Consider the following 11,912-nt stretch of genomic DNA (forward strand, 5'->3'; position numbering starts at 1 on the left):
GCACATTTGGAGTTATGAAGCCGGAACTCCACAGCCTAAAATTACTACTGAATTCCCTTTTTAAGGGGGATTAAGCAATTTTTAAATTGCTACATCAAATACAAAAGTCAAATATATTAATGCCGCTTTCTGTAGCCAGCTTTTAGCCAGTAAGTTCAGATCTTAATAATAAGGAGTTCAGTAGCATAACTGTGAAGCTGCAGAGACTGAGGGATCATGAAAAAGGAAGAATCCTTGGCAGAAATAGCAACAGTACTTACGCCCCCAAATCTAGTATGCAGCCTAAAAGAATTTCAGCTCTAAGTTGTGTGTGTCAAGACACCTTTAGGAAAATTCTTTGGAGGAAAGACTTCTGCTCAGACTTTTTCCCCAGAAAACAATGCCTGATTCATAGCTTTCACTATATGATCCTCTTCTGTTCCATGAATAAAATTACTCCTCTGTCTATTGCTTTCTTCTGCATGTCTCCTCTGAGAGGGAAATAGAGGGGAAAAATAGCCCACAGATTTTAAGAACATAAAACTAATTCAACTAATGATTCCTTTCCCACAGTCTGTAATGGCCCCTGATGACTTAAACCTCACCATCTGTCATACCACCCATCTTGTATCAGAGCCATAGGACTCAAATAGAAGGCTACCGATTAGAACATTTCCAGAGCACAAAATACAGCAAAAGCCATAAAGAAATTTCCAACTAGATACATCAGGAAGCATTTTTCTCCTTCTGAAAGCTGATGAAGTTTCTTGAAAACATGTCTTTGTAGTGCAGTTCTAGCATTCAGAAACAGAACCAGTGCCTTTTGTCTATGCCACATTTCAACTTAGACAAACTGTCAGAGATTCACTGGTCACCCCTGTCGTTATACCACAAACAAGCTTTTTTCTACAGGCTCCTGGAGTTCAAAAATCTTAAGTGCCCAAAACGATTGCTGTCATGTCATGACAGCAGCAAGAAAACCTATTACAGTGGCACCCAGCAGTGCTGCTGTAGTTCAGAGCTTGGTGGCATTTCCATAACAAATGCCATCTACTGGAGGCCACAGCTCTTCCATTCTACACTGGTTTGGTCTGGAAATTGGCAGGCAATGTTTGGATGCAAGCCCCTGTTTCTACACAAGATGACTTCTCAACATTCCCTGTTCCCCCTCGCCCCCCATTTTAAATGGAAATTTTGAAATCCAATGGGAAAAAAAACCAAAAAGGTTTGCCTGGGTAATGTTCCATACAAGGTCTCAAGGTAAGAAGGTAATGCACTCTCTTCTGTACAATGCCTCTCTCTCAATGAAACCATAAACGTTGTATATAATTTAAGCTACCAGAACCAGGACTTAAATTCCACTCTACAGAAGCAGACTGAAGCACAACCTCAGCCAAAAAAAGGGAGGAGCCTGTATGAAACCTCCTTTGTATTAACATGCATGAGTAAATGCTCAAGTACTCAGACAGCAAAGTACCTCAGTGCTCTTGGAGTGTTACTTCCTACAGCTACAGACAAGATGACTCTACTTGATTACCTAACAATGTAAAACTACCATAAGAAGAGCATCTTATAAGTACAGCTATCAGGCTATGTATCACCAGCAATGCTGAGGCAAATGGTATCAATGCTGCCTTAAGAAGCATGTATAATAAGTTGATTAAACCAATCGATAAATGGTGTGCCATATTCAGTTTCCTATGGAAGATTCTCCTCCTCCAAATTAGACCCACAATAATTATTCAAGAAGCCTGACTATTCCTCATGATTTTATGTAGTTTGTTATTTTGTTTAGAGATCTAATCTGAAAAGCATAAAACTTCACATACTTTTTCCCCTCAGCTTTCCCCCTCAAATCATGCTCCTAAACAAAGGAACCAACTGCAGAATAAGCACACCAAATAAACACCAAGCCCCAGTGAGGAGTTATGCTTCAATGATTATCATGTGGGGGTCTGCAATGTATCCCTCTATCTGTCAGTCCATGTGATATTCCACACATGGAAGTTAACAAGGTTTTCCCTTGGGTATTCTAATCTTTCTGTAGAATTCCCAAGTCACCACAAGGAAACACCTTAAACTACGGCATCAAAATCAAGACACTCATGATTTAGACTTTTCAGTCAAATTTAGAGACAATTCAGCCTGCAATGACAGCCTCAGAAAAAAAGATACCACAAAAGAGTAATTCCAGATGATATAATGTACATGGCACTTGGTATAGTCTGACAAAAAGAGGAGGATAAAGCAGGAAGGGAAAGAAGAGAAAGACCGCCTTATGAGATTAAAAGAAACTTACTGGTTGAATTGCCTTGCATCTGGATGATACATTTGGACTCTTTGCTGGTTTCTCGGGAATTGAAGGGCCGGACCCGAACAGCCACCTTCACTGAAGCCCCCGACATTCTGGTTGCTTGTAGTGCAGTCAAGAAATCAAAAGCAAAAGGGTCAGGAGTTTTTCAAGTTATCCTTCTTGGTGGTGTTTTCTAAAAGGAAAAACAGAATTTAGTTATTTGATGTTGATAAAATCAGGGAGTTCGAAGTTGTTTGATAACTGCAATTTCTGCTCTGCAGTGTACAGGACCTGTACAATATCTCCCCGGCCCAAAGTCTCTGTCACACAAAGAGTCCTTTTGAAGTGTACAAATATATTTGTTTTCATTACTTGGTTTTCTTCCCAGAAAGCAGGGATGCCAATACCAAAATGAAGATCTGGTTGCAACATGTGTTAGGCTTAACCTAACAAAGATAATTTTAGCAGCAAAGATAAGGCTACTTAGATTTCAGCATGCACTAGCTACCATATAATACAGATCTCTGTTCTCTAGCTGTCGACCCTTGCTGCTACAATGCATCAGCAATAATATTAAACTAACACAAGCGTGATGGGCCATACCCCACTGCCTTTCAATACACAGCATTCCAGAGAAAAGGGTACACCCAACAACCTTGAAGAACCCTTGCCAGTCCTGGGAAAGTCTTCTTCTCAAAGGAAGTCAAACTCATCAACTACTTGTATATCTACTGATTAAAGGGCACACTACTCTCTAAGGAAGAAGAGGAATCAAAAATTATTGCCTTCAGGGTAAATATTACTATTCATCTTCAGCAAATGTGCACCAGTAAATTCATCTTCATTATCAACATACTTATTCAAATCCTTCTTCATCCAAATGACGAAGCACTTTAGTTCGCAGGAAACTATCCCCAATACACACAACACAAACTTCAGGGCATGTCTGAGACAGTATTGGAATGTGGAGTTAATAAAGATTGGTTCAATTGTATTGTCCTCAACCAACCTGTTCCATTAGAAGGAAGTTTTTGAGTCAGTCTACAATTAGTTTAAGTTAAGTAAGTATAACTTATTGCCACATGATACTATTGGCATGGAAGTTAAGCAGACTCAAAAAGCAGTAAGATAGATTCAAAGAAAAAGCCATCAAGGTCTAGCAAAACACTACCACCTTTGGCTAGGAACACTTCCATGGCACAGACTCTCAGAACCTTGAAGACTGTACTGAGAAAACATGATTACATGGTTGATTTATCCTTATATTCTAAATATCTGCTGTGGCCACTGCTGAAGACAGGACTTGGGGCCAGGTGAATCTGTGCTCTGACTCACAGTCATTTCTCTCTTGAATCTGAGTCAAAATGGGCAGAACTCTGCCCTGCACAAGTCATCCTGCATGGCCCCCAAATCTTCACATCTTATTTTCTGGTTATCTACCCACCACATATCCAAGGAAATGCTCATTTGGGGGTTGTAATCGCAGTGCCACAAAAGCACAAATCTTACTAGCAGATGTAAAGCAGAAGCATTTCAGCTGTAAATTAAGTTCTACAGTTGGTAAAAATATTTATACATGCTTAACTCAAGTTATGACACATCTTCACACAGAACGCAAAGTTTTTAATAAAACTGCATTACTTCATTAATGTCATCACATGGTGAAGGCAGAAATTAAATTACTCCACCAAGCAGAAGTAATTTAATGTGTTCCTTATTTTAGCAGGTACCTGAGGTATCTTACCAGACTAGAATAAGAATGTCTTTAGGAACAAGCCAACTGAATTTCAATGTCCGTGGTACTGCAAAGTGGTAGAATAATGATTCATGAGACAGCCACAAAGTCAGCTTTAGGCAAGTACAGAATTTTAAGCAGTTTCACTAAAAACTTATACATGGAATAGAGCAAAGAGGTAATGGGAATGAATTCACATGATGTTCAAAGCTTAACAGAGATTCTGGGCTGTTTGTCAGCTGCTTTACTCACTCTTGCTTGGAGATGCCTACTTTTTTGTATAACAAAGTGTATCATACATATAGCTTCATTCTAAGCCTTGTTCCCGAGTATCTACTGCGTGGAATTCCTGCTCTCCCTTCTTAACACAACCCTTGCATAAGTACCTCTGCCCTCACATGAAAGCTAAGCGACAAGACTAATCCTGATACATCCCAGTAGTATTATTCAACTGACCCTGAATGCTGCTGCAAGAAAACAGGAATGTTACTGTACAGGGCCACTAAGCTTTCTGCTTCTGAAATACAACTTAAGAAATCTATCAAGTGCAAACTCTGTTATTATCAAGTTCACAGTGACACTATTTACTTTGTCAGATTGTGCAAGACTACGAGTAGGTGGAATTTTCATAGGGTGTAGCACATGAGAGTAACTCCACCTGACAGTGGCTTAGTGGTTCTCATCTTTCTCTTTCCCATCTACCCATATTAATGTGAAACCATAATAGTGTCAACTTCCCACAAAGACCAACGAATAATGAGAAGGCTGTTGATGAAGGGGATCTTTCTTCCCCCAAGAAAACAAAAATACAACCAATATGTTCTCATATTGTTCTTTATGAAACATAGGGAGCTTATTTTGCCTTCTTAATGAAGAGTTCCACATGCAAAGATATTTTTTCTGATGTCTTCGTAGAAATAGTTCTCAGGATATTACATTAATTTCTCAGACAACCAGTATATGCAGGAAACCAGCAAACAAAAGATGAAGCGAAAGAATCTTCTGTTAAAAACAAACAAAAAAAATCATTCTTGAATACCACAAGACACCATATTCACAATAAGAAAGCATGAAAAGCACACCAAAAGAGACTCCATATGCACTAGCTAAATGACAGCCTTGTTTGAAGCACAGCTGTGAATAAATTCTTACAGAACAGGTCACAGAATCACCTACAACAGCATAAAAGTTTAACTGCTAGACTTCTGCAATTACCAACTTTCCCCAACCCTAACTTTTGTGCTCATAGAAAGTTAAATGTGGTGTAATTTTATATCTTATTCATTCTCAACTCTACTATTTTTCATAACTGAATAAGCAAAATGTCTACTTGCAGGTGCACATGAATTCCAGATGTTCTGAACAACATCTCGCTCTGCAAGATTTAATTTTTATTAATAAAATTAACCAAAACTGGTACAGGTTTCCAAGCTTCCCATAAATTTAAGTTGTTGGAGTTTTGTGGGGTTTTTTCCACTTACCAGCAATTTTAACTGGTTGTAACATTTTATAAAGACAGTAGTGACCTCATCATACTAAATGGTAAAATAAGGCAAAACGAGACCAAGTTGCATGGCACCACGGATAATAAATTGCAACTGGTTTTTCAAGGTTCACATTTTCCAGTAATATCACTTATTACTACAAAACACCATATCCAGAGTAGTAATAGGAGACTTATAACAGAGTAGAACAAGATATGCAATACAGCCTGTGGTAGAGATTTAGATGAATAATCTTTGCAGGAGATAGCTTTTCTATGCTTGAATGGATGATTCTCCTAATGTCTTAGAAAGAGTCTACTAGCTGTGCATCTTTAAATGTTCAGTCTACAGGAAACCAATCAGGAACCAAGTAAAAAAAGGAACTACATGCTTGTGTCTTTGACATGATTTACCACTGGTTCTAGAACAGGTGGTAGATAACATGAGTTGTTTAGTGAGCTCTATCAGCAGAAAGCAAACCCTACATATTAATTTTACACTTATATTTAACCATTATTAAAAGATACCCACTATCCACCCTGTAAGACAGACAAGTGAGGTTTTAATATTAAAGTGTGTCATTAAACAAATCACCCAAATAACTTGTTTGCCTTCTGTCATTCAAGCTGACAAACCCAGTGATGTTGGTCAACCACTGTTCATGGTCTCAAAGCACTTGTAACTAGATTTGGACTTCCACAGATGTTTAAAGAAACAAGCTCTCCATTAAAACTTGGATCCCTGGATGTATTTGCAAGTTCTGACAAACCACTTTTTATCCAATGTCAAAAAACAGGACACAATTTTTGAAACAAAGTTACAAGAAGGATAGGGATTTAGAGTCAAATTATTATTTCTATACTCAGAGAAGTTTGCAACGAGTCCAAAGTGGTTACAAAAACAATGTTCAGAATCTGCATATCTACATTCAAATAAAAACCAATCAAATCCCATCAGACACCACGAATGAAGAAACATCACTTTTATTTAACACAGCCAGCCATTGTGGCATATTAGCATAGGTATGTGTATCAGAGAATGTGCTCGCTTTTAGGCAAAAAAATTGCTTGTAACTTAATCAGCACAAGAGCTCTAAAGAAAGAAAATTAACTAGGAAAGAGATGAGCATATGGAAAGTCAGCAAAACAGCTGTTCAGAGTAGCAGTAGTTTATGAACAAGAGGTCCGGAGCGAATCCTATTTTAGGGCCTCCACTAAGGATCAGGTAGTGATGACAGTCTGATATATCAGCTGAACTCATACACTGCGGATTGCTATCTTTGTACTGAGGGAAGATGCCAGATAAAACAGTGGTGCAGAACTTGGCACCGCACCGAAAATCCAATCGCATCAACATACAGCTATTTATCAACACACCAACGTACTGGCTTGTGCAATAGCAAAAAGAACTGAGCTAAGAAGGAGCTGAAAGTGAAGAGAAATATACTTCAAAATTCGCTATGATCGTAGTTTACGTTTCAAAGAACAGATACAAATTCCCTGTCCTCCTCTGGTGACTTCTAATTCTCCAACCTCCATTTCATACCCATATTCTGCCAATGACCCCAAAAGTAGCAGGCCTGTCAGCCTGTCTCCTGACGCCTGCCTCCTGACTTGGCTCATAGAGGATTGTCAGATCATCATCCCAATATGGCTGCCTCAGGAATTGTGCTGTTCTGAATCCAGGGACAGATCCACTACCTACAGGTCCACAAAACACACCCTGAAAACCACAATCCTTTTACATTCTGGCATCTTCCAGCTGGCTGAGGGACTACGCCTCCCCCCCGAACAAGCAATCATCGCCGCCACCACATCCGAGCTACAAAGGAGAAAAAAGGACGACGAAACGCGGCGGTATTCGCGACCCACACAGCGGACGGGAATCACACAAGGAAAAGGACGGGAAGCGGTCGGACCGCCATGGCTTGGGGCGCCTGGGGGAAAGGGGAAGGCAGCATCCCAGGGGACAAATACACGCATGAGGCAAATGCAGGGGAAGAAAGGCCGAGTGAGGCCCCACGCCCTTGTGCCGCTGCCCTGACAGCTCCGGGGCAGCCCGTCCTGCCGGCGCACCCCATCCCGCCCCTCCACCTCTCAGGCCCCATCCCACCCACGGCGGGTCGGTCCCCCGATTCCCCCCATCGAACAGCTGCGTAAACCCGCCTTCCCCACCGCATTACGGCACCAAGCCGTTCCCCTGCGGGCCGGGCCCTGTCAGCGCCTCACCTGGGCACAGGCGGGGGTGTCCGCGGGACGCGGGCAGTGGGGGCCGCCGGCGCTGTCAGCAGCTGAGGAGGGCGGCGGGGCCGGGGAAGCAGCGCAGCGCGGGGCGGAGGAGAGCGAAGAGGCCGGACATCTCCATCACGCTTCGCTGCCTCCACCGAGGCGGGGAGACCCCCTCCCGCGGCCAGGAGAGAAGCGGGGAGGGCGAGGGAGGGACGGAGGAGGGGAGAGAGGGGAGGGAGAGAAGAGAAAGGCCGCGCCGGGCGGAACGAGCGCAGCGCCGCGCTCCGCTCCCCTCAGCGCCGCTCCCACACTGACAGGCTCACGGGGCTCCAGGCCCGCCCCCGCAGGCGGAGGAATGTCAGCTCCGCCAATAGCAGCCCGCCGCCGCTCCCTCCTCCCTGAAGCTCACCAATCGTCAGGTGAAAAATCCTCGTATTCCCGCCTCCCGCCGTGCCAATCACAGGCTGACACAGTCATCAACCAATCACAGCTCTGGAATGCGCTCCCGCAATGACCAGCCCCATTCCTTCCTCTGAGTCAATCCCTCCGCCGAGCCGCGGAGAATCGGCTCTTCTCCATCCCCAGCCAATCAGAACTCGGGATAGAAGCCGCGTCTTCCCTGTTAACCTATAGCGAGAGGCGAGAGCGGCCCTGGTTTTATCGCCGCCCCGCCGCGGTGTGTGCGTTCGCGCCCCCTCAGGCTGTGGTGGGCTCAGCTGCGCGGCCGGGGCCGTTACCAGAGGTGTGAGCAGCCATTGGGCAGCAAAGTGAGCCTTTCAGTGCGTGCGGCTGGCTGGGGGCAGCGCCTGCCTGCCTACCGCCTGCCTGCTGCCTGCCTGCTGCCTGCCTGCCAGCAGTGGTTGAAGTAGGAGTTGGAGAACTCCCAGCCAGGTTCAGAGAGATCCGGTAGGAATTTGGGTCTAATTTGGTGGTAGCCCAGAGAGAAGGGATTAATTTTCCCTCCCCCGCCTTTAAAATGTTCTTTGGAGCAGCCCGAGTTATTGTCGTAGATCTTATATTTGTGATTGTTCTAGTCAATGGTGCTCTGTTAACTCCTATACTTCCAGTAATTCAACACGTTCTCATAGTAAAAGCTCATTTTCGTGGCTATAACTTCAGCTGTAAAGTTCCTCCTTTCCATTAGTACTTCGATCATTTCTAGTTTGGAAGAGGCTTGTGTTTAAGAAAGTGATACTACATTAAATACCTGAATTACGTATTTACCACATGCGCACCATCATATATGAACTGGATTTAAGCTGTTGAGAACCTTTGGGACCTGAGATTTCTAGTTTCAGGAGAGGGTTGGTTTTAATTCACAGGCCTGGCTGTTAAGGCCATTGGATCTCGGCTGTGGCTCGTGTTCCCCATCAGGCTCAGGGAACTCATTTGTTACTTTCTGTTTGATGAAAAATGCCTTTTCCCTCTTCCCAATCTCACTGTGTGGGGGTATCAGCTGCAGCTACGCCTATGAACACAACAGTTTAACAATACAGGGCTGTGCAGCGGCTTGTAGGCAAACACTGCCACAGAACCAGCAAAGTGATAGTAGGTGGCTTTCATACGGCCTAGAAAATACCATTATTTGAACTTTGGAAGACTTCCTATTGCCAGGACATATGATTGAGTATGTTTTCAATGTGATGTAACTGTGCTACCTTCTATCTAGGGCTCCGCAGAATTAGGTCAGCTCTGATTTCTCTGGGGAAAGAAAGCACCACCACACACCAGAAAAACAAACCACCAAAACCTGTTTCAAAACCCTCTGAACCCTTCAGAATACTGGGTGTGTGCTGTAGTCCTCCGTGGTAAGAGACAACGTGATTAATGTTACTTCAGCAAAGTTTGTGTAGTGTCTCCTAGGAGCAGTAGTTTCTGCATCACTGCCTTATGCCTAAGTTTGGTGAGTACTCGCATAGAACAGTTCCAGTACGTTAAGTCGGTTGCTTACAGAGTGCTGAAAAATCTGCTGGAAACAGTCAGGGAAAGTCTAGTTACGTATTGAGAAAGAGGGTGAAAGGCAAATGGTACTTGTAGCATCTGGGAGGTCACCCACTGCAAAGGGCAACAAGAGGAAAACTCTTTAAACACCCAAGTATGGAGGCGAAAGGTGATCAAGGATTAAGGCAGTCCTCATCTATCAGTTTGTGATGCCTTTTTAATTATAGAATTTGGGTATTTTATCTCAGTTTAATTAGACCAGCCACCTCAATATTGGTTTTGAAAGTAAGGTCTCCTTGGGTAACTTAGAATTAACTTATTATTTTAAATGTACTTAAATGGAATCCCACTGCAGGGTTTTACCTGTGAATCCTGCTTTAAAAAGTATCCATTCCCTTATAGGAAAGGGACCATTTTTACTCCTTTTATATGTTTCTGACCAATACGACATAACTGCAAACGAGCAGAAGCAGATCCAATCCCCCGCAAGCATGTGCATGTTTACAACTAGAATTTAGACATTCCTTTTCAACATTCACATACTGAATGTCCCCAGCTCAAGAAACACGTTCTTGAGTAGTATTATACCAGAGAAGTAAGAGCAATAGTACTGTGAAGAATTTGTGTTTATTAGTAAAAGCAAATATAGCTCCTTTCTCAAATCACTAAGATATGCTACCTAAAATTGGGAAGCCTGTTTAAATGCAGGAAAAAAGGGAGATTTAAGCTCTTAGCTGAGTGGTAATGAAAAGGAAGACAGCTACAGTGTATTGCCATGCTCTGGGAATTGTTGGAGTCAGTCTGTTGCTGGCTGAAGCAGTGGTCATCCTGCTCTATACCAGTGTTAAGCTGTCCTTGCTGCCAGCAGGGAATGGCCGACTGTTGTAAATTGTGCTATTGCATAAGTGTAAATTGTGGTATAATAGAATCGATTGGACTGAGTTGTATTGCAGAGCCTGCCCCAGGAATTTCTCTAGTTGCAAAATTCCTTGCCCTAGGAATTGCTCTAGGGCAAGTAGAGACCAGCAGTACAATCTTGTAACTTCCAGTTGTCCAAGAGAAGCACCTCTTGCAACAGTGATGCAAGTTCACCATTCCTTGGATGAGCCTTTCCCAGCTCAGAGCTATCAAATACATGTAAACAGCAGAGGTAATTTGATCAATTGATAGTTTCTGTGATCTCTAATATAAAGTCTCTGTATTGTAGTAAGATTACAGTTAGATTGAAAAAGGTGAGTGATGTGTCAGTAGGGGGAGGGAAATCACATAAACCTGCAGGTAGTAGTAAATGAGTTAAACTGAGAACTGTCACACACTTACACATGTTTGTGGGAGATTTAATCTACTACTGACTTCAGCTTTCCTCTTCAAGCACTCAGGTGTCCATTTCCCACTGAAGGACAGGCCTTTGAGTTACTTTTGTGCCCAGAAGCCAGCAACCTAGTGGTAGTTTTGGTTGCTTGTATTAAAAATACATTTCATTATTCTGCCCAAAAATGCTGAATTTGGGGGAGCGTTTGTCTGAATTCACATTTGAAATACCTGATACTAGTTCTCCAGATAAAATTGTTTTAGCCAGTTCATATTAGCCTTCCTGTCTTCAATAATCTCTGCATTAATACACGTTCAACTGATAAATGTATGCCATAATTAGACAAAACAGTTCAGTAATGCATGTTGCTATTTATATTCCTCAGGTTAAAGTCACATATGATGGAAGAATAACCAGAGATTCTGAAGAGCATTGTCTTAATACATCTCATACCAAATGTAAATATTTCTATTTCCTCCTGTCAGGCAAGGTTAAGAGAAACACCCTGAATTTGTTCAAAGAAGCCTTTCAGGTGGTACAATGGAATAAATGTATACAAAAAATGTGGGATGTTCATTTTATACTTGCATTAAAAAGAGCTAATTCCATACTGATTTTTTCTGGTATTTAAATGCATAACCTATTCCTTATTCACAAAAGATGGTGGTGTGTCTGGTTTGTTATAGCTGAAGAAAAGGAGAAGAAAGTCTCTCTTCCACCTTTCCAGTACAGGAAAGCTGTCGATAAAAGCTATTAACTTATAGAAAAAAAGTCATGTGAAACATCATCCTCCAGTAAAAGCAAATATATATTGTTGGGTTGTCCTCCACCAAATAATACATGAATTCTGGGCTGTTTCTAGAGATTTCATGCTATAATCCTTACTGATGAGGTGACAGCGGAACATTTTAAAGGGCTTTTGTAATGTAAAAAATAATTA

The 11,912-nt window shown here is 42.3% G+C and overlaps 1 protein-coding gene and 1 long non-coding RNA gene across 7 annotated transcripts in view; one reads left to right on the forward strand and one right to left on the reverse strand.

The window, feature by feature from the left end:
* The window catches only part of KIF1B (kinesin family member 1B), a 93,589-nt gene extending 85,554 nt beyond the window's left edge, over positions 1-8,035 (reverse strand). For all 6 annotated transcript variants that reach the window (XM_065696515.1, XM_065696513.1, XM_065696512.1 and 3 more), the window contains exons 1-2: positions 7,720-8,035; positions 2,279-2,465 (exon numbers count right to left, since the gene is read on the reverse strand). In XM_065696515.1, coding sequence (XP_065552587.1) covers positions 2,279-2,384 — 106 coding nt within the window. In that variant the 5' untranslated portion in view covers positions 2,385-2,465; positions 7,720-8,035. The remainder of the gene's footprint in view (positions 1-2,278; positions 2,466-7,719) is intronic.
* A 560-nt stretch (positions 8,036-8,595) lies between these two features.
* LOC136022816 (uncharacterized) lies at positions 8,596-11,549 on the forward strand. Its single transcript, XR_010616339.1, has 3 exons — positions 8,596-8,625; positions 9,389-9,622; positions 11,358-11,549. It is a non-coding gene; the product is annotated as an uncharacterized LOC136022816 (long non-coding RNA).
* The last annotated feature ends 363 nt before the right edge of the window (positions 11,550-11,912 follow it).

Source organism: Lathamus discolor, chromosome 16 (assembly GCF_037157495.1).
Source record: "Lathamus discolor isolate bLatDis1 chromosome 16, bLatDis1.hap1, whole genome shotgun sequence".
Taxonomy (NCBI): Eukaryota; Metazoa; Chordata; class Aves; order Psittaciformes; family Psittacidae; genus Lathamus; species Lathamus discolor.